General features: G+C 40.8%; 1 protein-coding gene across 1 annotated transcript; it reads left to right on the top strand.

Moving 5' to 3' along the window:
* Positions 1-380: 380 nt before the first annotated feature.
* On the top strand, positions 381-26,209 carry GCM1 (glial cells missing transcription factor 1). The gene is made up of 5 exons (XM_043999423.1): positions 381-461; positions 19,864-20,116; positions 21,535-21,647; positions 24,390-24,527; positions 25,466-26,209. The coding sequence occupies exons 1-5, from the start codon at positions 381-383 to the stop codon at positions 26,207-26,209; spliced, it is 1,329 nt and encodes a 442-aa protein (XP_043855358.1).
* The last annotated feature ends 919 nt before the right edge of the window (positions 26,210-27,128 follow it).

The raw sequence follows: 27,128 nt of genomic DNA, 5'->3' as shown, positions 1-27,128 counted from the left end.
AGAATAAAAGTAAAATCCAACAGGGTACTAGAATGGATGGTTAAGCTAATGATAATCAAGGTTTTGTTTTGTGGTGTTTTTTTTCCTTCTCCCTGTGAGATTACTTTCGGTCATTAAGTATTTTCCATTGCTTTGGCCATGAGTTTGTTAGAACTTTCAAAACTTTTGATGGAACAAGTTTTTCTGGCAGATGAACACTGATTTTTATCTTTAATGGTTAGCCTCACTATCTTTTTTTTTTTTTCTTGTAGTGTCAGGAAACAGCCTCCTGGTCCAAACTGCTTGAGAGTGGAGAGAGCTAGCCCTCATCTGAAGCTCAGGCAGAGAAATCCTTTCAATATTTCAGAAAAGATCTGAGCAGGCTTGAAGTTGTGGGGGACATGACTATGGAGCGTGAGGAGTTTGTTTCTCAGAACAGAGAAACAATGAGTTGGGACATCAATGACATGAAACTGCCACAGGTATGTACTAAAACCATTTTCTAGGAAGCTGGTTTCTAAGAATCTACTTGAAACTGAGATCCTTTCAGACTCTTGGGTGGAGCTTGATTCTCTTATCTGGACCATTAGCCTGGTAAGAACTGATAGAAAGCCAGAAAGGTCCCAGCTTAGGCTTTTTATCCTGGATACTTTGACTGACCTTAGATAGCCGAACTTAGAGGAGAAAATACCCAACTGACTCTTTGGTTCTGGCCCACCAGATTCTCCAATTAATCTTTGGTTGAAGACAAAGGACACCATTTCCTTTCCATAACAGAGTCAATTAGAAGTGTGCCTGCTGATAATTGGTCAGAGAGATAAATATTGTTAGTACCTTCTCTCTTTTAATTATTTCTTATTTAGGGGCAGCTAGGTGGCGCAGTGGATAGAGCACCGGCCTTGGATTCAGGAGAACCTGAGTTCAAATCCGGCCTCAGACACTTAACACTTCCTAGCTGTGTGACCCTGGGCAAGTCACTTAACCCCAATTGCCCTGCCCCCCCAAAAAAATTATTTCTTATTTATACTGTACATAGCTCGTTTGTACACATTTGTATATTTATTTTCTCCCCCAGTAGATTATTAGCGCCTTGAGAGCAGGGCCTATCTTTTGCCCTTTTTTGTATCCCCAGACCTTGGCATAGTGTCTGGAACATTTTTGTTGTTTAGTAGTTTTTCGGTCAAGTCTGACTCTCTGTGATCCCATTTGGAGTTTTCTTGGCAAAGATTACAGGAATGATGTGCCATTTCCTTCTTCAGCTCATTTTCCATATAAGGAAACTGAGGCAAACAGAGTTAAGTGACTTGCCCAGGGTCATCCAGCTGTAAGTGTCTGAAGTCAGATTTGAACTCAGGAAAATGAGGACTTCCTAACTCCAAACCCAGCACTCTATCCACTCTATCCACCTAGCTGCCCCCCTGGCACATAGGAAGTGCTTAATAAATGTTTAGACTGACTGAGTAGTAGAAGTCATTGTAGTATAGTGAAAAGACCATAGTACTTACGAGTCAGTAGAGACCTGGGTTTAAATCTCACCCTGAACACTAGCTGTGTGACCGTGGGGAAGTCACTTTGTGACTTTGGTCTCTGAGCTTCCACTTTCCTTATCTGTAAAATGGGGACAGTCATTGTATTCCCCAATAGTGTATGCCTTAAAGGGTTATTTCCTCTCCCTATCCACCCCCCATTTCCCTGGTATAAGCACCTACCTCCCAGTGAGATGAGGGCACTTCTACAATTTATAGCCTTAGAAAGTTGCCTGGGGCATTGAAAGAAATTAAGTTACTTGCTCAGGGAGACAGAACCAAGATGCAACAAAAGTAGCATTTGAACCCATGTCTTCCCAGCTCTAAGGCTGGCCCTTTATCCACATTGTTTCTCTAGTAGGTGGCTATAAGTATCAAATGAAATGTTTGTAAACTTTGCAGCTCTATGAAAATATCAGATATTATCAGTGCTTTGTGTTTGTGGAGGTAAGATGATGCAGGATGAGGGAGAAAACACTATACAAGTGTACATTTGGAGAAGTAACGATTTCTTGGACATATATAAAATAGCATGTCTTGGGGCAGGGGGTAGGAGCAGGGGGAGGGGGACAGCATTGCACAGTGGGCAGAGGGCTGACCTTAAAGTCAGGAAGCTCTGGGTTCAAGTCCAAATTCCTAAAGCCAAGTCTGTCTTGATATTTTTGTTTGTCTGTCAAATGAGGGGGTTGGACTCTATGCCCTCTGAGGTCCCTGCTAGTCCAAATATAGTCATCTAGCCATAAGGGGGGACTGCACAAATAAGTTAAGTTGATATTTTATTATTAATTAGCAACAAGTGGCATGGTGCAGTGGTTAGAAAGCTAGCTTCAAAGTTAGGGCTACTTGGGTTGAAATCCTACCTTTGACAAATACTGATGGCTCTGGAATCCTGGGCATCTCCCTGTGCCCTAGGACAATCTTCTCACACTATTCATTGAAGAATAGGTGCTGGTCTGCATAGGTAGAGGAAATTTCTCTCTGAGAAGTCCCTATATTGGTGAAATTATACATACACATATTGTGTATTTAAAAATATGCATATATAGGGGCAGCTAGGTGGCACAGTGGATAGAGCACTGGCCCTGGATTCAGGAGGACCTGAGTTCAAATCCGACCTCAGACACTTACTAGCTGTGTGACCCTGGGCAAGTTACTTGACCCCAATTGCCTCACCCCAAAAACCCATATATATTATGTATACAATATACCATACATGCAAGAATATATGTATATTGTGTATATGGTATACATATATATATATCGATATATACATATAATGTATACAATATAAGCACATGATATTTATATGCTATATAATATATACAACATACATTATATACACAATATATGTTGTTGTTTAGTCATTTCAATTGTGTCCAACTTTTCATAACCCCATTTGGGATTTTCTTGGCAAAGACACTGGAGTGCTTTGCCATTTCCTTATCCAGTGTGTATATCCACATATCCACTCATGTACATATACATGTATGAATATATATGATAAATAGAATATTTTTGCTGTAAGGCCATTCTTTTATCTTCACATCCAACATCAATCTCTTCTACTGTCATTTAAAATCATATCTTCTTATTAACACATCAGGAATAATAGAGAACAAGAGATCACTTCTTTTCATGTGAAAGTTTCATTTGGTTGAAGGCTATTCAACAAATCCTCAGCTCAGTTTTTCTCCAAGCAAGTACAGTAATTTTCTATATTTGTGGGATTTATATTTACCTTTTTATATAGCTAACAGGATGATTATTATAGCAGTTGTTGGTGTTTCATTTACACACAACTCAACTCAATTCAATTCAACAAATGCTTATTACGCAATTACTGAGTGCAGATTGTAAATATTTTGTGTTGTTCAGTTTTTTCAGTCATGTCTGACTATCTATGGATAAATATCCCATTTCAGGTTTTCCTGGCAAAGATACTGAAGTGGTTTGCCATTCCTTCTCCAGCTCATTTTACAGATGAGGAAACTGAGGCAAACAGGGTTAAGTGACTTGCCTAGGGTCACACAGCTAGTAAGTGTCTGAGGCTACATTTGAACTTATGAATATGTCTTCCTGATTCTAAGCCTGGTACTCTATCATCTGTGCCAACTGGTTACCCTAATATATGTATGTATATGTATATATATATATTTACAAATACATATGTATATCTATATATACAGACACATATCTATATATGTAGATAGATAGGTCTAGGCTTCCACTATCTATAGTATGTGTATGTATATCCATTGTTAGTATTCAGAGAAGGCCTCCACATCTCTGGAATTTTTACACATAACATAAAGCATGTTATGTATTCCTAAACTATGGAGTAACTTTGACTTCCCTCTTACTTTTAGAAGAATCAACTTTTTAACTCTTGGTTTTGCCTCAAGTAAGTATCAAGTCATTTTTCTTAGGTTGGATTAGATGGTGATATTTCCTCAGGTGAGGTTTCAGGGTAACCACATTCCTAGAGAGTTTCACAATTCGTAAGGGTCTTTTTCTCCTCACAACAACCCTGTACTGTAATTAGCAGAAAGGGTTACTTACTAGAGATTAAGAAACTGAGGCTCAGGGTGGTTAATGTGACTTGACCTTCTCAAGCTCATACCTAAGAGGAAAATTCTAACCCAAGTCTTTGAACTTGGGGCTTGGGGCCATTTCTACCACTCCACAGTAGAAAACATACATAATTTTACTAATCTCCTTGATCTATGAAGCTTTTTCTTTTCTTTTTCAATTATGAATTGAATGAACAACATGAAAAGTACACAAAGTAGAACAGGACAAGAGAATTACAGGTGAAACTGTGAGCTTCTATTACATTCATCTTGCTGCCTTTTCTTTTTTTTTTTTGACTCAATACAGTTTTAATGGGAACAAGTTTGTCCAGGAGGACAAGAATGAGATTCTGATGACATAGAATGTCATGGGAAAAAAAATCAGAAGTCATATAGTCGATCTAGTGGCTGATAAGACTTAATCTAGAGTGAGAGTTCTTAACCTGGGGGCCATTCACCTTTTTAAAAACTTTAATAACTATATTTCAACATAGAGCAGCCAGGGGATACAGTTGATAGAGTGCTGGGCCTGGAGTCAGGAAGACCAGAGTTCAGATATGGACTTAGGTATAGGTGGGTGAGCCCAGCCAGTCATTTAACCTTCTTTGCCTCAATTTCCTCATCTGTATAATGAACTAGAGAAGGAAATGGCAAACCACTCCAGCATCTCTGCCAAGGAAACCCGAAATGAAGTCACAAAGAGAGGGAAATGACTGAAATGACTGAACAACAACATTTCAACATAATTGGTTTCCTTTGTAATCGCATGCATTTTATTTTATGAATTTAAAACTACTGAGTTTTGCATTTAAAATTATGTATTAAAAAGTAATGCATGGGGGGCAGCTAGGTGGCGCAGTGGATAAAGCACCGGCCCTGGATTCAGGAGTTCCTGAGTTCAAATCAGGCCTCAGACACTTGACACTTACTAGCTGTGTGACCCTGGGCAAGTCACTTAACCCCCATTGCCCTGCAAAACAAAACAAAACAAAAAAAAGTAATGCATGGGGCAGCTAGGTGGTGCAGTGGATAGAAGACCAGGCTTGTAGTCAGGAGGACCTGAGTTCAAATCCGACCTCAGACACTTCACACTTACTAGCTGTGTGACCCTGGGCAAGTCACTTAACCCCAATTGCCTCACCAAAAAAAAAAAAAAAAAAAGGTAATGCAAGAGATATTGCCTCACCAGACTGCTAAGGGATCCATCATGAAAAAAAGGGGGCAGCTAGATGGCGCATTGGTAAAGCACCAGCCCTGGATTCAGGAGGACCTGAGTTCAAATCTGGCCTCAGACACTTGACACTTACTAGCTGTATGACCCTGGGCAAGTCACTTAACCCTCATTGCCCTGCAAAAAACAAACAAACAAACAAACAAACAACAACAACAAAAAAAAACGTTAAAAAGCCTTGTTCTCAGACTAGCCTGAATAGGAGAATGTTGTTAATGTTTGTCCTTCATTCTCAGAGGACCTTGACATCAGGGTGATATAAGGACTTGAAGTTAATTGGATTCAAGTGAAAGAGGAATGTGCAAAGTGACCGGCCTCACTCTTTCCTCCAGAGGCATCTGGGTCCAGTGGCAAGTTATAGATCAGCATGACTGGAGATGGCCCTAAATGTTTAAGGCAGTTGGGGTTAAATGACTTGCCCAGGGTCACACAGGTAGTAAGTGTGTCTGAGGTGATGTTTGAACTCAGGTCCTCCCAACTTCAGGGCCAGTGCTCTATCCACTGCACCACCTAGCTGCCCCAAATAGGAGAATAGCTCTTAATGGAAGGAAGAAGATGCCATGTAGTAGAGTACAAAGCACACTGGCTTGGGAATGAGGCTTCAAATCCTGCCTGTGACACTTATTATCTTTGTGACCTTGGCCAAGTCACCTCCAAAAGTGTAAAATACAAAGGTTGGACTAGATGGTCTCTGAAGTCCTTTCCAGCATTAAGAATTGTGATCCAAGGGAAGCTAGGTGGCACAGTGGATAGAGCACTGGCCCTGGATTCAGGAGGCCCTGAGTTCAAATCCATCCTCAGACACTTAACACTTACTAAACACTTACTAGCTGTGTGACCCTGGACAAGTCACTTAACCCCAATTGCCTCACCCAAAAAAAAAAAAAAGAATTGTGATTCCCAAGGGCAGCTAGGTGGTATAGTAGATAAAGCACTAGCCCTGGAACTAGCCCTGGAGTCAGGAGGACCTGAGTTCAAATCCGCCCTCAGACACATGACACTTAATAGCTGTCACTTAACCCTCATTGCCCCTCAAAAAAAAAAAAAAAGAATTGTGAAACTCAATAATCCATGTAAGTTTATCTGGGCAAAACAGGTAACCTCTCTGAGTCTCCTTTTCCTTATCTAATAAAGTAAGTAAAGTGATCATTGGACTATATATTTCACAGGTTGCTGTGACGACAACACTTTTTAAACTTTGAAATATTATAGAAATGTAAATTATTACTGGATTATAGGATCATAGATTTAAATACAGAAGGAACTATTGTTGTTGTTCAATAATTTTTAAGTCACATCAGACTCTTTGTGACCCCATTTGGGGTTTTCTTGGCACTTGACATTTACTAGCTGTGTGACCCTGGGCAAGTCACTTAACCCTCATCACGCCACATAAATAAATAATAAATGAATGAATAAATGAAATAAATAAATGAATGAAAGAATGAATGAATAAATAAATAAATAAATAAAGCGAAACTGCAGAGAGAGAACAAAAGAGACAGAGAGAGAAACAGAGAGGCAGAGATTTGAAGGATAAAACACCTGGAATGTCACAAGAGTGATCAAATGTGAGACTTGTCCTTAAGAATATCATTCAATGTTCAAAAAATGCACTTGAATTTATGTTCCAACATGAGTATGCAAAACTTGAAAGTTTTCTCATATATACAAATTTGCAAAATTTTAAAGTTTCCTTCCAAAAGAAAATTTGAGTTTGAAAACAAATACTTTGCTGTTTATAGGAAAAGTGCTGAAATCCTAAGAAAGAGCTAAACGCTCTTGAGTTTATCAGAGCAATGAGTACAAATAAGAAATGTAACTTTCCAAGGCAGAGCGTGATAACATCCCTCAAACAAGTTTAGGTTGGGTGCTGCACTAGACCTAACAACAAGGCCAGGCACAAATTAATAAGATGTGACAAGTATCACAGCCCTGTAAGATTTTTATCTTTTATGAGCATATGTTTCAGTCACATCTGACTCTTCATGATCCCATTTGGGATTTTCTTGGCAAAGTTACTGAAGTGGTTTGCCAATTCCTTCTCCAGCTTATTTTATAGATGATGAAATTGAGGCAAACAGGGTGAAGTGACTTGTCCAGGGTCACACAGCTAGTAAATGTCTGAGGCCAGATTTGAACTCAGGAAGATGAGTCTTTCTTTCTCTAGGCCTGGTACTCTATCCACTGCACCACCTAACGGCCCTCAACATCTTTACATACTCATGTTAAAATTGTGGCTTTGTTCTACCTCAGTTAAACACAATCAACAGTCTATCAATATAAGCAATTATGAAGTTCCCAGCGCCATGCTAGGTTCTGAGGGTACAAATAGGATGAGTGATACAATCCCTGCCTTTGAAGAGCATACATTCTGAAGAAGTTTGTTCTTTTTAATAATTTATTTTTCTGGGGCGGCCAGGTGGCACAGTGGATAAAGCACCGGCCCTGGATTCAGGAGTTCCTGAGTTCAAATCCGGCCTCAGACACTTGACACTTACTAGCTGTGTGACCTTGGGCAAGTCACTTAACTCCCATTGCCCCGAAAAAAAATTATTTTTCTCCCCCTGGCAACGAGTCATATGTGTTTCTATTAAATCCAATAAGGTTCAGTGATCTGAGTGTTGGGTTTGGAGTCAGAGGACCTTGATTCCAAGGTTTGGCTCTGCTAATTACTCCCTGGGTGATTTTATGAGGCAAGTCACTAACCCTCTCTTGGCCTCACTTTTCTCATCTGCAAAATGTGGGAACTGAATTAGGTGAATTCTGAACTTCCTTCCAGCTTTGAAGGAGCCTGGTTGTTTCTGACCTACTGTCCAACCTGCCAAGGTCTTTTGGAAGGCTAGTTCTCTGCTGCTTACCTCCAGGGAGCTCCCACAAAGCCCCAGTCCATTTACTTTTTCAAGTCTATTTTGTACGAAACGTCTCCTATTCCCTGAGCCAATTTAATGTGTCTATTTTGCTTTCCATTTCTAGTCTCTTTAAAATACTTTTGCATGGACAAAGTTCAAATGCAATTGCTTCATGGTTTGCCCAGCCTTAAGTGGCAAATCTCTCATGTTTGGTTTTTCTCTTACTCAAATTACAAACAGGCCTTCAATTAGGCAGGTTGTTGCACATTTTTAGATCCAATAACCTTTGAGTGTGGTACTTGGTGGAGTGACTTTGAAGCCCTGACCAAATTTCATTCTCCAAGGTGAAAAACTGGAAAGAAAAATTTTTCTTCTCTTTCTCCTCTCAGCCTCCCTCCATCATTTTCCCTCTCCCCCTGCCTCTCTCTCTCCTCTTTTTCCTCTCATTCTTTCTGCCTTAGTATCTGTCTCTGTTGTCTCTCTTTTCTTCTCTGTCTTTCTCTGTGTCTCTGTTTCTTCCCACCTCTCTCTCTTTGTCTCAATATCTATCTTTTTCTCCCTCTCTTTCTTTCTCTATCCTGTTTCTGTCTCTCTCTGTTTCTGTCTCTATTGCTGCCTTTATCTTTCTCCTTCCTTCTCTACTCTCTCCCCCTTTTTTCTCCCTGTCTTTCCTTATCCTTACTTGTCTTTTTCAGCAGAGTTTAAAAAACAAAAAAACAATTCCATCCACACCCACAGCGACCTGCTTTAAACAGAAAGGTTGTTGTCACCATTGTGCAGACTCTCAGTAACAAAGCAGGGAGCACATATTCATAAACCAACAGCCTGAAACATTTTGTTCCTAACCACTAGGCAGTTTTCAAATTAAACCCCGACCACAGAGACAAGGAGAACCATTAACTAACAGCATTCCAAGGTCTGAGCAGGGTCTTTGTGACATGATTGGCTAAGTTTGAACTCAGTGTCTCCAGAGAGAGACTAAACTGAAAACTGAAGAGTTTGAAAAACAAGGCAAATAATGATTGTACTACCTATAAAAGGAAGTGTTGTCTGGAGGAGAGAGGACTGGGCTTGGATTTGGAAGACCTAGGTTCATATCTGACCTCTGTGGCCTTAGGATTGTAGGTGAGTTACTTACGCTCCCTAGTCTTGGGCCTCCTCCAGAAGGCTTATCCATTAATTCATTGACTAAACTGGTGGAGAGAGTTGAATCTGCCCCATCTCCCCCCACCCCCCAACCCCAGGAATCTCATCACAGGAATTCAGAATTAGGAGGGACCTCAGAGGACATCTAGTCTAATTTGTACCTACAACATCCTCAGTGAGTAATGTCCTAGTCATAATTTTGGTACTTATATTCCACATCTGAAGGGAATGTTGCCAAAATGGCGAAAGCACTGAAATAGATTTTTACTAAAATTAGCCCCTCTTGAGTGAAAAGAGGCCAGTAAGAAAAATGAGGCCTAATCAACCTCCCATGTGAAACCATACTCTGGATACTCAGTAAACTGTTATGTGATTTAAAGACAATGACAAGTTTACATCCTGATGACTGAGAGACTCTGATGACTCTTCACCCTTTGCCCATCATTTTCCTGGAAGTGAGAAGAGAAAGGAAAGCTGCCCAATGTCAACATCAGCATTTCTATTTAAAGTAGGCGGCTATGGATGAAGGATTCCCCCCCTCCAAAGAAGGAGATGGAAAATTCCAAGGAGGCCCCCTTGAGTCAAAGAATTACAAAAAATGATAATGACCAGAGAAGCAATATGATGAAATGGATAGCTAGCCAGCCTCAAAGTCAGGACAGATCTGAATTTGTCTTACCTCCAACATATGTTGTCTATATGGCAAGGCACTAAACTTCTCATTAACCCAGGCAACTTACTGAGGTCATAAATTGTAAAGAAAATACTAATCTATACTGGGAGAGGGAATTTTCTTACTAGGAGTACCCTACAATAAAATCATAAGTCAAAACCAAAAAAACCTCCCCAAACACCAAAAAAAACCCTGAAACAAAACAAAACCCACATTAAAAAAACTCCCCCCAGACCTAATAACTATTCATATTTGTATAACCCTTTAGCGGGCAGCTAGGTGGCACAGTGGATAAAGCACCAACCCTGGATTCAGGAGGACCTGAGGTCAAATCTGGCCTCAGATACTTGACACTTAACTAGCTGTGTGACCTTGGGCAAGTCATTTAACCCCAATTGCCTCAGCAATAAAATAAAATAAAATAAAATAACCTTTTGCAAAGTTTTTCTCAAAGTAACTCTTTGACATAGGTAGTAAAAAATATTATCCTCTATTCTATAAACGAAGAAATAGGATCACCATCATATACCTAGCAAGAGGAGATTTAAACCTGTTTCTTCTAAATCTTAGTCCAGATCTCTTTGAATCACAGATCCAATGCTTAGAATAGTTATAACATATTGGGCAAGACACTCGGCTTTCTTTGCCTCAATTTGCCCATCTATAAAGTAGGGACAATGATAACACACACAGAGTGGTTGTGAGGAAAGTACATGGTAAACCATGAAGAACTTGAGTCATTTGAGGCATTGTTATGATTATGTAATTATGTAGGGTTTCCCAGGGCAAATCACTTGACCTCCCAAGGTCCTCTCATGATCATGTCTATAATCAAAGGCCTCAAGACTTGATTGATATATATGCACTTAGGGTTGGGGGAGTGAAGGAAGTTGTAGAGCGATAAAAGGCCTTGGAACCTCTCCACTTACTTCCCAATCCCACTTAGGGTCCTTTGTTCCTCAGGGCTGGGGTGAAGAAGGCAGTGAGGTAGGCAATAGGGAAAGGGCAGTAAGCAGTCTGGCTTAGTCTGAATTGGTTCTAGCTGAGCAAAATCAGAGGCTTCTTCAACCCCTCCTTTCTCTATTTCTCCCCACCCATTTTCTATGGACATACTACCTGTGAGGGACACAGGCCCTGCCTGGGTGGAGCAGTACCAGGATACATCTGTCAGTGTCTCCCCTAAATTGATATTGGGAAATCAAATGTTTGCAGCCACAGTCCTGCCAGAGATGGCTTGAAGATGAAATTAGCAAACAAAACAAAACAAAAAACGGTTTCACTGTGTTTTTGGCCTTAGCAGAAAGCATGAAAAATCAGTTGTGGACTAAAGGAAATTCCATCCTTTATTTAAAAAAAAAAAATCTGTTGGCAAGGTCCTACAAAAACAGTAGTGTTTGCAGGGCAAATCACCTTATTTCTCTGGATTCCAGTTTCCTCATCTCTAAATTGAGGGAATCAGACTAGATAAACCTAATGGTGTAGGGGTCTGTGCATTAGTACGGTACCAGTAAACCTCAATTTATAGAATAGATATGTTCCTGAAAATTTGTTGGGAATTTTAGTTAATTGAATACTTGAAGTGCACTGTGAGAATTACAAACGATCCTACTGTGAATCTCTTTGGCAAACAAATAATGTCTTGCTACAATATGTTATTTCTTTATATTACTAGGATTTTTATAAATCAGATTTATTTTAAATAGGGCTTTTGAAAGTTTATTTTGAAAGATTATTATCTCCCTCTTTCAAGATCAGAAAATGCAGAGTGAGTTTCCTTACCTGTAACTCTCTCCTTTCTTTAATTAGACTATAATTATTAGACTGTGAGCTCTTCATTAGACTGGACTCCCTGAGGTCAAGAACGGAATTTTTTGTTTTCTTTTTCTTTTTTTTTTTTTTTGGCCTTTTTTTTCTTTTCTTTTTCTTTTCTTTTCTTTTTTTTATCCACAGAATTGAGCTCAGTGCCTGGCATGTATTAGGTTCATAATAAACGCTTACTTACCTCACCTGATAAAACCACTGCTCTGGTTAAAAAAGAAAGCAAACTTTAAGACATCAGTTAAGAAAAAAGAGAATATTCATTCTCTTTCCTTATTCTGTCAATCTCTACAAACTAAAGTAATTTTTTTAAAAAAAGATTCTTTGTTTCTTTTAATTCCTAACTGGAGTTATAGGTAACTTTGTTTTTCTTCTCAGTTAAGAAGTTTATTGTTTAAAAGGGAAAATCTCCAGGTTTCCAAATTCCAAATATGTCTCACTTTCAACAATATATAATCAGATGGATAAAGTTATCTGGAGGTCAATTATAGAGCCGTGACTTCAATTTCACAGATGAGGAAACTGAGGCAAACAGAAGTTAAGTAACTTGCCTGGGATCACATAGCTAGTAAGTAGCTGAGTCTGGATTTGAACTCAGATATTCTTGACTCCAGGTCCATCACACTATCCACTGTACCACCTAGGTGCCTCTAGGCAATCTGGTGGCACACCCCTTCGTGCCCCTTCCAGGGGTTCACCATGTCAATGCTGGACTTAGTGAAGACATGTGATTGGCTTAGCTCACTGATATTCAGAACTCCAGAGCTCAAGTCTTTGCCTCCCTGTAGCAAGGATTACAAGCATGTGCCACCTAAGACAGGGGGTCTACCTTTTGGTTCCCTCCTTAAGGGGTCTGTGGAAAGATTCCAGAGTGTCCATGGACTTGAATTAGGAGAGGGGTGCATGTGGGAAATTACTAGATTTTCCGCCAGAATCTAATTGAAATTTAGCATTTTCTTCAATTGTGTGTGTGTTTTTTAATATTGTTCTGAGAAGGGATTCACAGGCTTCATCAGACTGCCAAAGGGGTCCTTGAAACACTAATACAGGTTAATAACCCCTGCTCTAAGGACTGAATTTAGTACAATGTCTGGTGTGTAATAGAGACTTATTCCCTCCTTTTGCCTCCTCCCATCTAAGATTATAAATTGCAGATCTATATAGGTGGAGGAAGTTTCATAGAATCATAGAATTGAAGAAAACTCCCATCGCCATCTGGTTCTATTAAGTTTTCTCAACAGGATTTCCCTTCATGGTGAAATAACAGGTCTAGACGGAGAGAAACAGAGATGGAACAGAGATAGAGACAGAGATTGCATTGACATATTTTTTACCGCTTCATCACATTATTAACATCTACTTAATTTGCAGTTCTCTAAAATCCCAGTCTTTTTTTTCACATTAAATGCTCTCTATCTACTCACTTTTCTTTCAACTTTTATTTGTGCAAACATAGGTATAGGACTTTACTTTTATTTCAAATTAAATTTCAGCTTAATCGATTCAGCACTTTATCCTGACTTGTTAGGATTTCTTCCCCCTTCTCCTCCAGACCCCCAACAAACATTGATTAAGCATCTAGCAAGGCAGCATTCTAAGCACTGGGGATACAAGGATAAAAAGTGACAACCTTGGGGGCAGCTAGGTGGCGCAGTGGATAGAGCACCGGCCCTGGAGTCAGGAGGACCTGAGTTCAAAGCTGGCCTCAGACACTTAACACTTACTAGCTGTGTGACCCTGGGCAAGTCACTTAACCCCAATAGCCTCAGTAAAAAAAAAAAAAAAAGTGACAACCTCTGTCCTTGTGATCTTCAAGGTCTTTGTGGATTCTTGATTCTGTTAGCAGCATATTAACTTTCTCTCCACATTTTGTGTAATCTATAGATCTGATACATGTATTGTGCTCAAAGTCTCTGATAGCAATGTTGAACAAATTAAGAACTAGGACAGGTGGGGGGGCAGCTAGGTAGCGCAGTGGATAAAGCACTGGCCCTGGATTCAGGAGTACCTGAGTTCAAATCTGGCCTCAGACACTTGACACTTACTAGCTGTGTGACTCTGGGTGAGTCACTTAACCCTCATTGCCCTGCAAAAAGGACAGGTGTCTGGGGCACTCTGCTAAGAGACCCCTTCTACAGAGCTGTCAACCCATTAATCATTATTCTTTGGTCTCCCCTCTTTTCTCTAACCTTCTCTTTTCTGACTCTACAGTATTTAATTACCCATCCTAATATCTGTATGGTAATCATCTTTCCCTAGGTAATTTTAATGTATTTAGTGACTTTTAGCATCTTATTCTAATGATTAGGGGAAAACTGTCTTCTTTTATATTTTTAATCTGCATTGTTATTTCTAAAAATAAAATGAATGAAGGTTTCTTACCTGTCTTATGAAGGCTTAGAATTTCTGTCTCAGAGAAAACTGAGATCCAATTTGGATTTTAGATGGGGGGAAAGATTGAAAGGAAGGGGAATAAAAGAAAATGAGAAGGAAAAGTATGGGCTGTATTTCCCTGGTGCAACAGACCTTAAAAAAAAACCTTCTAAAGTTATCTTGGGCTGGGAAATTGTTTCACCCTATCCCTTTATGAGTTTTGCTGCTCCAGAATTTGTTTTGAGGCATTATTCAAAGTTTTTTATAGAGGTTTGGGAAAGAGCTCTGGTGAGTTACTGCCTTTTCTCTGACATCTTGGTTCTGTCTTATGAGGTGTACTCACAAGCAATTTGCTCTTCTTTGGAAGAGAGTGGGATTAACAATTTCTTCCTTGATTCCTTGTAGTATCATAGATCCAGAGCTGAAAGGAACTGCAAAGGTCACTGAGTCCAAACACTTAATTTTCTAATAAAAACACTAAGGTGTTGAGAAGCAAGGATACTTGCCCAAGGTCACACAGTGTCACAATTGGAATTCAAACCCAGATCTTTTGACTCAAAACCTAGTATTCTTTCCAGTGCACCATAGATTGAGAGCTGAAAGAGACCTTCAGGTGCCACCTAGTCGAACCCCGTTATTTTATAGATGAGGAAACTCAGTCTGAGAGAAGTTAAGGGATTTACCCAAGGTCAGAGGCAGATTGTTAATCTAGTTCCCTTGACTCTAGAATTAACCATTTCCTCCTGTATCATGGTACCTCCATGATATACTTAGGCAATGCACTGTATTTGTTGCCCAGCTGCTTGGGGGCACACAGATAGGTACTAGACCTGATTGATATGGGGTGCTCCCAGATGAAGAAACTCCTAGATGAAAAAGGCCAGAATTTGGGGCGGCTAGGTGGCACAGTGGATGGAGCACCGGCCCTGGAGTCAGGAGTACCTGAGTTCAAATCCGGCCTCAGACACTTAACACTTACTAGCTGTGTGACCATGGGCAAGTCACTTAACCCCAATTGCCTCACTTAAAAAAAAAAAAAGGGCCAGAATTTTCTAAAGAATGTATAGTCTTAGAGAGTTTCCTAGAACCTTCAAAGATTAAATGACTTATCCAGGGTAACACAGCCAGGACAGGTCAAAGGCAGGAAATAAAAGATATTAAACAATAATGAGTTGGATGAAAGCCTAAACTGAATTTGTTCAGTTATTTTTCAGTTGTGTCCAGCTCTTTGTGACCCCATTTAGAGTTTTCTTGGCAAAGATATTGTAGTGATTTGCCATTTCTTTCTCCAGCTCATTTTACAGATGAAGCAACTGAGGCAAACAGGGTTAAGCAATTTGTCAACAGCTAGTAAGTATCTAAGCTGAGATTGAACTCATGAAGATCAGTCTTTCTAACTCCAGGCCTGGCATGCTATCCATGCGCCACTGCAGTCCCTGAATCACAGACTTAGAGCTGGAAGGCACCTCACTGGACTGAAAGCTCTAATTCCCCTCTACCATACCCCAACATGAAACTAGGCAACCTTGGCTGGATGACTTTCAGGGATAGGGAATTCACTTTCTCTAGAGGTATCCCAGTCTACTTTGGGATGACTTTCTCTCTCTGTTAGGAAGTTTCTCCTCACAAGACTTCCTCAGCCCAGTTTTCACTGCCACTCTCTCTGGTAACTTTCCATTGCTGCCACCCAGAGGGAATAAAGGGAATTTTTCTTCTAAACATTTGAGTCTTTTAACTCATGGTCTTTTTATCTTTCTCTTTCCTCAGAGTACCCCTCCTCCATTGTGTCTGCTATTCTAATGAAAAGGCAGCTGTTCTAAAGGAGTTATTTTTTTTGTTTGTTTTGTTTTGTTTTTTTGTTTTTAGTGAGGCAATTGGGGTTAAGTGACTTGCCCAGGGTCACACAGCTAGTAAGTGTTAAGTGTCTGAGGCCAGATTTGAACTCAGGTACTCCTGACTCCAGGGCCGGTGCTCTATCCACTGCACCACCTAGCTGCCCCAGGAGTTTATTTTTTTTTAATTGTAGTGCTAAATAATCTCATGGTACGGGATATTTATATGTAGTTTATATAAATTACAGAGACACAGTCTGACACCACACAATTAACTTGCTGGCTGTTAATGATCTATTCTAATCTCTCCTAGTTAGCTGTCTCTTTTCAATCTGGAAGGTATCCTTAGGGCCCCTTTATTTTACAAATGAGGAAACTGAAGCTCCAAAGAGACCTAAGTGACTGACCCAAGGTCAGATATCAAGTAAATGTCAGAGCTGGGATTCAAACCCAGTTGCTCTGATCCAAATCTGATTCTCTTCCCACTATGCTATCCTTCCTCCCTGTCTCTGATTTTGAGTCAAAAAGGACTTCAGAAGTCATCTAGTTTAAACCTCATTTTACAGATGAGGAAATGAATCCTACAACTATAATGTGTCCAAGGCAACAAAGATATTAAATAACAGAAAGGAGGGTTCTTCTAACTGCCATTTTCCATACTCATCTCCCTATTCCCTGCCCTTTCTTTGTTTAGTTGTTTTTCTGGTTGTGTTTGACTCTTTGTGTTCCCATTTGGGGTTTTGTTGGCAAAGATACTGGAAGGGTTTGCCATTTCCTTTTCCAGGTAATTTTACAGATGAGGAAACTGAGGCAAACAGGGTTAAGTGACCCACCTAGGGCCACACAGCTAATAAGTTATCTGAGGCCAGAATTAAACTCATGAAGATCAGTCTTCCTGACTCTATCCACTGCACCACCTCACTAACCTAATTGCCCTTTCTACACCTAAGCATAAGTATCCCTCTCTCTCATTTTACAAAGCTCAACATCCTTCTCTGCCTAAACTCCAGGTACAATCATTCAGCTACAAGTTGAAACTGCCTTTCTTGTCCATTCCCTGAACCCCAACTCAGATGTAATCCCCTTGACTGCTCACAAAAATTTCCTTCCCAGCCTTTTCTCCATTGTCCAGGCTTAGGAAGTGGAAATTTTCATTCTTGCTGTGAATTTAAAAAAAAAAAAGACAAAACAAAACATGAGATGGTAATGGACATTCCTCAGACAAGGACCACTTCCTCTTATCCCAAGAATCTCATTTTTATCAGTTTCACCTGGGTTCTCCTCTCTTTCTCATGATGCAGGCTCTCCAAAAGCTCCAAGCTGTGTTTTGATTTGATTTTTTGCAACTTCCCAGCAATATACTTTATATCATCCTCCTGCCGGCTCATATATTTAGGAACCTTCCTTCAATTTCCACTTTCAGCTCAAAATTTCTCCCCACTCATAGCTTTGCAATTCCGAAAACCTCACATCTTACATTTGGCCCCCTCAACCTTTAGATTGTTGTTGTTGTTGTTAAGTCTGAGTCTGAAGAGATGGTCTCGGAGGCCTGATTTAGCTCTGAGATTCGACAGTTCCTCATCTGGTGCTGGTCCTGTGATTTTACTCATTTCCTGTCTGACAGTGAATGGTGCTAACCAAATGGATATAGGCTTTTAATGCAAAAGGTGATCTGAAGGGGCAGCTAGGTGGCGCAGTAGATAGAGCACCAGCCCTGGAGTCAGGAGTACCTGAGTTCAAATCTGACCTCAGACACTTGACACTTACTAGCTGTGTGACCCTGGGCAAGTCACCTAACCTCAATTACCTCAAAAAAAAAAAAATAGTGATCTGAAGCTTCCACTAAAAACAGTGGAATGTGAATTCTAATCACAGCTAGAGCATAAACCCTAGAAAACTTTTTGTCACCCTCTAGCGCTGTCCTCCAACACACACTTTGACCCTGACTCTTTTTTTCCCTACCATCAAGCCCCAGAATTTGCTTTAGTAGTAGACCATATTGGTTTCTGGATGCTGCCTTTTCTCTCTCATTTAGATTCCCTCAACTCCTAGCTTGGACTGCCAGGGAGGACATGGGTCTCTCCCTCTTCCAGTACATCCCAGGGACTTTAGAGAGAAGATTTTTCCTCAGTCTCATGCTTCTCATGCTCAGACCCAAGGGGATGATCAAATGGAGACCAGACTTGCCTTGTGGAAAAGCAAAATTCTTGAGCAAGATTTTCTTCATTCTTACTTTTTTTTTTTTAATGAAAAAATGAGAAATCTAGTCAACCATCTGTGTGTTTTGTCTGTACATTGCCAAACACTCAAGATACTTGGTATAGTGTAGGCACAGCCTAGGGTTGCCAGCTGGGGGGCATCTGACAGCTTCTCACTATGCAGAATGGGCCAGATTGTCTCAGTTGAGCACCTGTGAAATTCAGAAAACATTTATTGAGGCCCTACTATGTGTGAAGCACTGTGCAAGGCAATACAGAGATGAATATGCACCAGTCGTGAAGAAGCATCCCTACCAAATAGGACGCTGGGGAAAGGCCTAAGTAGGGAGTGTGTGTGTGTGGGGAGGGGTAGGGTTAGAATGGGAGTGGGAACAGAAAGGTTAAGTGACCCATTTCCGCTTCACTTTAAAAGGCAACACCTCTAGAAAAATAGGTGTTCATTGGCAAAGAATTGCTGCCAGCCTTGCGTAAATAGCTATTTACAGTCAAAATCAGTCTAGCACCTTACACAGAATTTCCAAAACATTAGAACAGAAAGGGGCTTTTGGAGATCATGGAGCCTACCCTCTCATCTTAGAGATGAGGAAGATGAGGTCATACAGCTGGGAAGGTTGGCAGAGCCAGGACCCCAAAATTAGGTCTTCTAAATCCAAACCCTAACCCCTTTACATTGTGCCTTGGTTTTTCATGAATTGTGCCATAGTTTCCCTTCTGATCTCTGCTGTTTTTGAGTGTGGTGATGTTGGAAGAGCAGGAGGAAAGGAAGAAACTGTCTTTGGAAGAATGGAAGGGAGCTCAAGGCTCTCAGAGGCTCCTCTTCTAAGTAAACTCACTGAGTTTTTGCCTCCCTAATTAAGGCCAAGTGGTCAGCACAGAGAAGAGAGGAAAGTGACTAAGGATGTTGAGGGGATGGGAGGCCACTCCATATGAGGAGCATTTGAACAAACTGGGAGTATTTACCCAAGAGAAATAGAAGAAAGACTGCATGACATGAGAGATGTCTTCCGATAATTGAAGGACTGTCATGTGGAAGAGTGATTACATTTGTGCTGCTTAGCCTCAGAGTACAGAACCAGGAACAGGGAGTGGAACTTGCATGGAGGCAAATTTTATCTCCATGGAAAGAAAAACTTCCTAAAAATCAGAGCAACCTAAAAAGGAATGGGCTCCCCCAGGAGAAGATGGGCTTCCTCTTCGTCTGTCAGGGACATGGTGGTGGGGTGATGAGGGGAGTCCTATTTAGAGACAGGTTAGATGAGGTGGTCTGAGGAACCCACCCACTCTGAGATTTTGTGGATGTGATCCTGTCCTAGCAGCTATTACAACTCACAGGATCAAAATAGAAGAGTCACAAGGTGGGGGGAGAGGGAGGAAGGAAGGAAAGATTCCTTTCTATTTTAAAATAGGTTCATGGTCCTTAATTCATAGAATGTCTCCTCCATCTCACCCCTCCATTCCTGAGTAAAATAACATAAGCTTCAGACTCACTGTCCCTTCTGTGATGGATGATTCTGTTTTCTAGTTGTGTGTGTGTGTGTGTGCGCGCGCGTGTGCGTGTGCGTGTGCGTGTGTGTGTGTGTGTGTGTGTGTGTGTGTGTGTGTGTTTTCTTTTATTTTAACTAACATTCTTGGAGTTCTTATCAGGATGTGAAAACAACCGACTGGTTTCAGGAATGGCCAGATTCCTACGTGAAGCACATCTACAGTTCAGAGGATAGGAACGCGCAGAGGCACTTGAGCAGCTGGGCTATGCGCAACACCAACAATCACAACTCCCGCATCCTGAAGAAGTCCTGCCTGGGAGTGGTCGTTTGTAGCCAGGACTGTTCTGCTGAGGAGGGGAAGAAAATCTATCTAAGACCAGCCATCTGCGACAAAGCCCGGCAGAAGCAACAGAGTGAGTCCAGGGGCCTGCCCACGCTCACACCCTAGCTGGCATTGGTTCAAATACTACATCTTGACCCATTTTGGAGCCTTGCAGGAATGCCATCTTTGGGGCCTTCACCGCCAAATGTTTTTTTAATAACCAAAGGGGACCTTTCCTCTATACATGAATTAATGGTGAGATTAATGGGCTACTGAAAGGCCCTCCATGTCCAAAAACATAGGAATATATAGATTCTGAGCTGGAAGGAACCGTATAGGTCACGTAGTCTAAACTCATTATTTTAGGGGTCAGCTAGGTGGCACAGTGGATAAAGCACCAGCCCTGGATTCAGGAGAACCTGAGTTCAAATCTGACCTCAGACACTTGACAATTACTAGCTGTGTGACCCTGGGCAAGTCACTTAACCCTCATTGCCCTGCAAAAACAAAAACAAAAACAAAAAAGAACCCTTGGCCTAAACAATCTCCAAGATCTCTCTGGATCTTGTATCCTATGATTCTGGACCCTCTTGGGTTAGAGGAGTTTTTGTACTTATTTTTAATGCCTATTTCCCAAAGGCAGCCATATTGCATTAAACCTTCTTAACAACCTCATTGACCAGCCATGGCTATTGGCAGCAAAGGCCTCACCATAGGCAAAATTATGAAGAAAAGGGAAGTTGAAGCCCTAAGACTCCCTGTTCCTAGCTCCATCCAACCCTAAGGTGCACTGTCCTCCTAACAAGTCAAGTGTCCTCATGCTGGATCCCTCTTAAAATCTGCTCTCAAAAAAGGGCACAAGAACACTTATAGCTCACTGTGGCTTTTAGTCTCTGTATTACTTCTCTTGGGGTATTTGAATTCTAAGACACATCTTTAATTGTGGAATGAAAGGCTTTGTTCTCTATTAAGAGAATTTCAAGAATCAGGGAGCAAGCGGGAAAGTATTTGGGAATGCTTAGGTACCCTCTGAAATTATAACAGCTAAGTAGCTTCTTACATATAATTTCAATCTCATTCATGAGAGACAATAAAAAGTTCAATGAATTTGGACTCAGAGGACCTAAGTTCCCAGCTATAACTTACTACTTACTACTGTTAATAGTACTCAAATATTACTCTCCTTGGGCAAATCACTTAAGTCCCTCTGAGCTTCAGTTTCCACAACTGTAAATAAAATAAAGGAAAGTAAAAACTAATTGACCTCTGAGTCAACCCCTTCTAGCTCTAAATCGAAGTTCCTGTGTGGCTATGACATAATCAAAGTGTAAGCAAGGGATCGCCAACCCCTGGGGCAGAGGCTTTTAGATATCTAAGAACATTTTGAAACATTTCCAGCCTTTTGGGGTAGAAAAGTGAAGTACAGGGAGGGGCACAAACCTGACTCAGAACCAGATGTACACAAGCCTGGCTTCACCCTGCTTAGTCACCTCACTTTTCTTTTTGCAGGAAAGCGATGTCCTAACTGTAACGGGCCTTTGAAACTCATTCCCTGCCGTGGCCATGGGGGCTTCCCAGTCACCAACTTCTGGAGGCACGATGGACGGTTCATCTTTTTTCAGGTCCGGTTAAAAATAAACACAACTACCATGATCAGGCCAGGGAATTTAATACCAACACATTTTTTTAAAAGCAGGGAGTTTTAATTAGATTGTTAAATAAACACAATTAAGGTACTGTTGGGGATGGCAACTGTGGAATAATGGAACATAAGTCAGGCTTGGCACCATAAAACCTGGGTTTCAAATGCCTGGGTTTGGGGCAGCTAGGTGGCGCAGTGTATAAAGCATCAGCCTTAGATTCGGTAGGACCTGAGTTCAAATCTGACCTCAGACACTTGACACTTACTAGCTGTGTGACCCTGGGCAAGTCACTTAAACCTCATTGCCCCACCAAAAAATAAAAATAAAAATAAAATGCCTGGGTTCTGTCATTTCCTAACGGTGTGACCTTGGGCAGGCCACTTAATTCTCTGGATCCCCTCCGTTTTCTTGTCTGTCAAGTGGACACAATAATCCTTTCCTTTTTAACCTCACAGGTTGTTGCATGGCTCAAATAAGATATAGTAATATATAATATACATAATATAAAACAACACAACAACATAATACAGTATAATATAATATATATTTTCTATATATACATATATATTTAAAAGTTTATAAAAATGTAAAGGGCTCTATCAATATAAGACATTATTCTTGTGGTGAGAGGCAATAGCAAGCCAGCCTAGTCTGGATCATACAGAAATACTCTTCTGATGTTTAATCTGCATAGTAATAATACAAGTTTGCCGTTCTATATTGCTATGAGATTTCTAAAACTTGTTCCTTACAACAGCCCAGTGAGGTAGTTAGGAAAAACATAAGCATATTCTTCAGACCCTTTGTCATGTAATGTGCTAAAGAAATCTGAAGGGGTTTATCCCACTGTCCCCCCATCCCTCAGCTCTGCAGGAGGTCCTAGTCTCAAGTCTTCTCTGTGATATATATTGACTGAGTGCCTCTTTATGCCCCCAGGAAAGTCTTTAAGACTTAAAACTGTAGATGAGTCACCAATCAGCAATCAGCTTTGAAATGACTAAGCAATAATTAGATTTAGAAGTGAGTTTACTGAAAAGATTCAGGAGAACCAACAGAAGACTATTGGATGCCTCAGAGAGAAGGGCTGTTTGGTTCTTCTCAGAGGGATAAAAAGGAGGAAGGATCTGATTTTTGTCTTGGGATTGGTAGATAATGATATTTAACATTTATGTAGGGCAGCTAGGTGGTATAGTGGATAGAGGGCCAGTCCTGGAGTCAAGAAGACCGAAGTTCAAATCTGGCCTCAGACAATTGCTAGCTCTGTGACCCTGGGCAAGTCACTTCACCCTGTTTGCCTCAGTTTCTTCATCTATAAAATGAGCTAGATAAGGAAATGGCAAACCACTTCAGTATTTCTGCCAAGAAAACCCCAAAATGGGGTCATGAAGAGTCAGACATGACAACAACGTGGGTTTTTTTTGTTTTGGGGAGTTTTTTGGCGGGGCAGTGAGGGTTAAGTGACTTGCATAGGGTCACACAGCTAGTAAGTGTCAAGTATCTGAGGCCAGATTTGAACTCAGGTCCTCCTGAACCCAGGGCCAGTGCTTTATCCACTGTGCCACCTAGCTGTCCCCCTCTGCAAAGAGTTTTAAGATATATTGCCTCATTACTCCTCATTTTACAAATGAGGAAACTGAGGCTCAGAGAGGGTAAGAGACTTGTCCATGGTCACATTGCTAACAAGTATTGAAGATATGATTTGAACTCTGGATATCCTTATGCCAAGTGCAGGGTTTTAACCACTGCCACAATGCCTTTCAGAAACTGAATTGATTATTTTTTTATTCCATAAGGAATTATACATGAATTCTAGCTTGTGAGGATAATGTATGGAAGAGGGAAATATCCAAAATCCTGCAGTCATAAAACCTTCTCTCTTTGGTGTGCCAACCAGTCATATAGGCAGGTTACATGAATTGGAAACTTTGAGCATATGGAAGCTTCACACACTGTAGGAAAAGGACAGCTCATTTGGCCTTCTGGTCCTCCTCTCTATTTTTGTTTGTTTGTTTTTGGTGTGGCCATGAGAGTTAAGTGACTTGCCCAGGGTCACACAGCTAGTAAGTGTCAAGTATCTGAGGCTGGATTTGAACTCAGGTCCTCCTGAATCCAGAGCCTGTGCTTTATCCACTGCTCCACCTAGCTACCCCCTCATTTGGCTTTCTGAACCCCCTCACTCTCTCTCCATGATGCACATTTACCCAACCCTGGCACTGATTCTATCTATTTCCAATCCTAAAGCCAATTGATGACCAATCTGTGATCTCTTGAAGAAGACACCATGCACCTAAGATTTAAAATTCCCTTTTCTGGAAACCAGTTATTGATATCACTATCACAGAACCTCTGAATTTGAGAGTGGGAATCCCTGCCATCACATACCTGAAAACTGGCCATCCAGCCTTTGCTAGGAGACCTCCAAGTAGGGAGAACCCACCGGTTAATCCCACCTTGGAACAATTCTAATTGTTAGGAAGTCTTTCCTGATATCAAGACTAAATTTGTGCCTTTGCAGTTTCTATCTATTACTCAGTTCTGTTCCATGGGATCGAATAGAAACGGTCTAATCCCTCCTCCATCCATGCAACAACCCTTCAGATACTTCAAGACATCCCTTGAGTCTCCTTTTTTCCAGGCTAAATATCCCCCATTCCTTTAACTGATTTTCATATAACATGGACACCCAAGGTCTTTCCCTCTGACTTTACCATTTTCTTTAAGTCAAAAGGGGCACACGACCATCCAAGACCAGAAACAAAACTAGAGGCAGAAGCAAGACGGTCAATGCAGAAATCCAACATGGCATCTTCTTCCTCTTCCACTGCCTCTCCAAAGCTGAAGAAGACCCCAGGGACAAAGGTAATTTCTTCCTCCTTGTTAGCAAGTTGTCCCCTTCAACCATAACCCTTTGCCCCAAACCTCCATCTTTCCATACACAGAAATATTCCTCTGAGGTTTTATCTGTGTAGCAAAACAAACTTGACACTCTATCATCCAAGGTCACAGGGGGTGCAAATAATGGAAGCTGATCAAAGGAGATAACATATATAAAGCTCTTCATAAACCTATAAATAGCACCCACCTCCTAGGGTTGTTGTGAGGATCAAATGAGATATTTATAAAGTGTTTAGCACAGTGCCTGGTACATAGTGAGCATTATATAAATGTTAGCAATTATTTTGATGATGATGATCAAACCTTAAAACATTACATAAATGCTATTGCTGTCATCATTGTTGGCATCGGCATTGGCATCCTCCTCATTATTATTAAATTTAGGGTCTTTGACACCAGATCCAGGCTTTCTTCTACCACATCCCCAATACCACTCAACATTTCCTTCTAACTCTAATGATCTATGAATCTGGCTGGTTCTGAACGAGGACAGTTTCATATAGAAACGGAAACATCCCAAACCTCTGCTTCACATCCCAACCCTTGACTAGGCATATCATTAGCATTTTTTTTTTTTTTTGCATAGCTCACGACCTAAGCACACAAGGAATGAGAACAATAAGAAATAATCCTGTGGGCCAGCTAGGTGGCACAGTGGATAAAGCATGGGCCCTGAAGTCAGGAGGACCTGAGTTCAAATGCGGCCTCAGACACTTAACGCTTACTAGCTGTGTGACCTTGGGCAAGTCACTTAACCCTAATTGCCTCACTAAAAAAAAAAAAAAAAAAAGAAATAATCCTGAGCCAGTTTGCTTATTTGTACAGAGTAACTCCTCATTGTTTGGGGTGGGTTATATAAATCTCCATAACTTATTAACATGGCTGTTTCTTTTCCATTTTAGTCCCTACCCGCTGAAACCCAAAGTCAAGAAAGTTTACCTTTAAGTTGGTCTTACCAGGAAGGCTTCCAATTGCCCAGCAGTTTGAATGGGCATTTAATAGATAACATGCCCCAGAAGAAGTCAATGAATAATTGCCTTTCACTGACCAAGAGTTATTATTTTGGAAGAGCCCCTCAGCTTGTAGAGCCCTTGGAGGACTCTGGTCCCACTAAATTCTATGAGAAATGCAAACTGACGGCGAGTCGGATTTGCACCAGTGGAGAATTGCTTCAACCATCTCTCCCTGCAGTCTACTCGGATTATGGAGATTTTCAGAACTGGAATAGGAATACAGGTCTGGGGGGACCTCCCCATCATGACAGTTACTATCCTGGCTATCCTTTTCCTTTGACCAGTTGGCCTTGTGACCTCTCCCCAACACTGAGCTGCATGGAAGCCAGCAATCAGCAGCTGCCCAGTGAGATGTCAGTTGTCAAAGCTAGCTACCACCCATTCAGGCCTACCTCAGCCCTGTCTGGTAGCGACCTATATGAAGAGAAGCTGCACATGGATTTTAATGGCTATTTCCCCACTGCTAGGTACCACTTCCCTCAGGAAGACCCTTTTCTCCTCAGCTACACCCCCCACCACCAGTACTCACTTCCAGCTAAAGGGGGCAAATGGGACTTTGATGAAGAAGTGAAATTCATGAATTTGGATCATGACAACAATGAAACGTGTCTAAACATCTATCCTTTAAGATGATGCCAGAGACTGATTCCACTTGTCTCCTCCCTATCCCCAAACCTCCCACCAAAATATAACCAAACAAAAACTTGCTTTGGGAAACTTCAACAGATATTTCTGGGGAACAGAACTAAAAACAGATAATTTGTGCTAAGAAAGGAAACTATGGACAGTTCTTACTTTCCTCCAATATTCTTTTAGGCATATCTCATCCCCAGTGGGAAACAGAATCTACCAGGTTGGCCTAAACTCAGTTCTAGGAGTTAAATGCCCTCTGTTTTGCTTTGTTTTGTTTTTTGTACACCAAGACTTGTAACATCCACCTGTTAGCTCCTCATATCTGATTACTTCTCCTTGTCCTTGACACATTCAGTACTTCAGACCCAACACCATTACTCAGCATTTCTGTCAATGGCTGCTTGAAAGAGGCATGGGGGAGAGAATGAAGGAACAGATGGGGCAGGGAGTAGAGATTTTATATTATGCAAAACTTTGAAAACAGTATCTTATCCTACATTTAGATAATAAAATATTGTTGTTTGTCCTTGCTTGTCCTAGAGATTTGTTAAACAGAATTTTGTTTCACACTGAGCTAAAAAATACTAAATAGACTCCAAAAGTATAGTATTAAATAAAGAAACTGGATTCCAACTCATTGATGGAAACAGGACATCAAAGAACATAGCCTAATGAAGTTGATTCCTTAGCTTATCACTGTGGTCATACATATTTTGAATCTCACTTTCCTACACATTGACATTTACCTATATATGGTGTAGAAGAGAAAGTACTATACTTGGAATTAAAAAGACTTGGGCTTGACTCCTGCCTCAGACACTTACTAATTGTGTGATCCTGGGCATCAAATTCCTTCATCTTTCCCAGCCTTGGTTTCCCCATCTGTTGAATAGAGCTCATAATAGCTGTATGAATTAAA

This window comes from Dromiciops gliroides, chromosome 4 (genome assembly GCF_019393635.1).
Source record: "Dromiciops gliroides isolate mDroGli1 chromosome 4, mDroGli1.pri, whole genome shotgun sequence".
Classification (NCBI taxonomy): Eukaryota; Metazoa; Chordata; class Mammalia; order Microbiotheria; family Microbiotheriidae; genus Dromiciops; species Dromiciops gliroides.
This window is presented reverse-complemented; position numbering and strand designations above follow the sequence as displayed.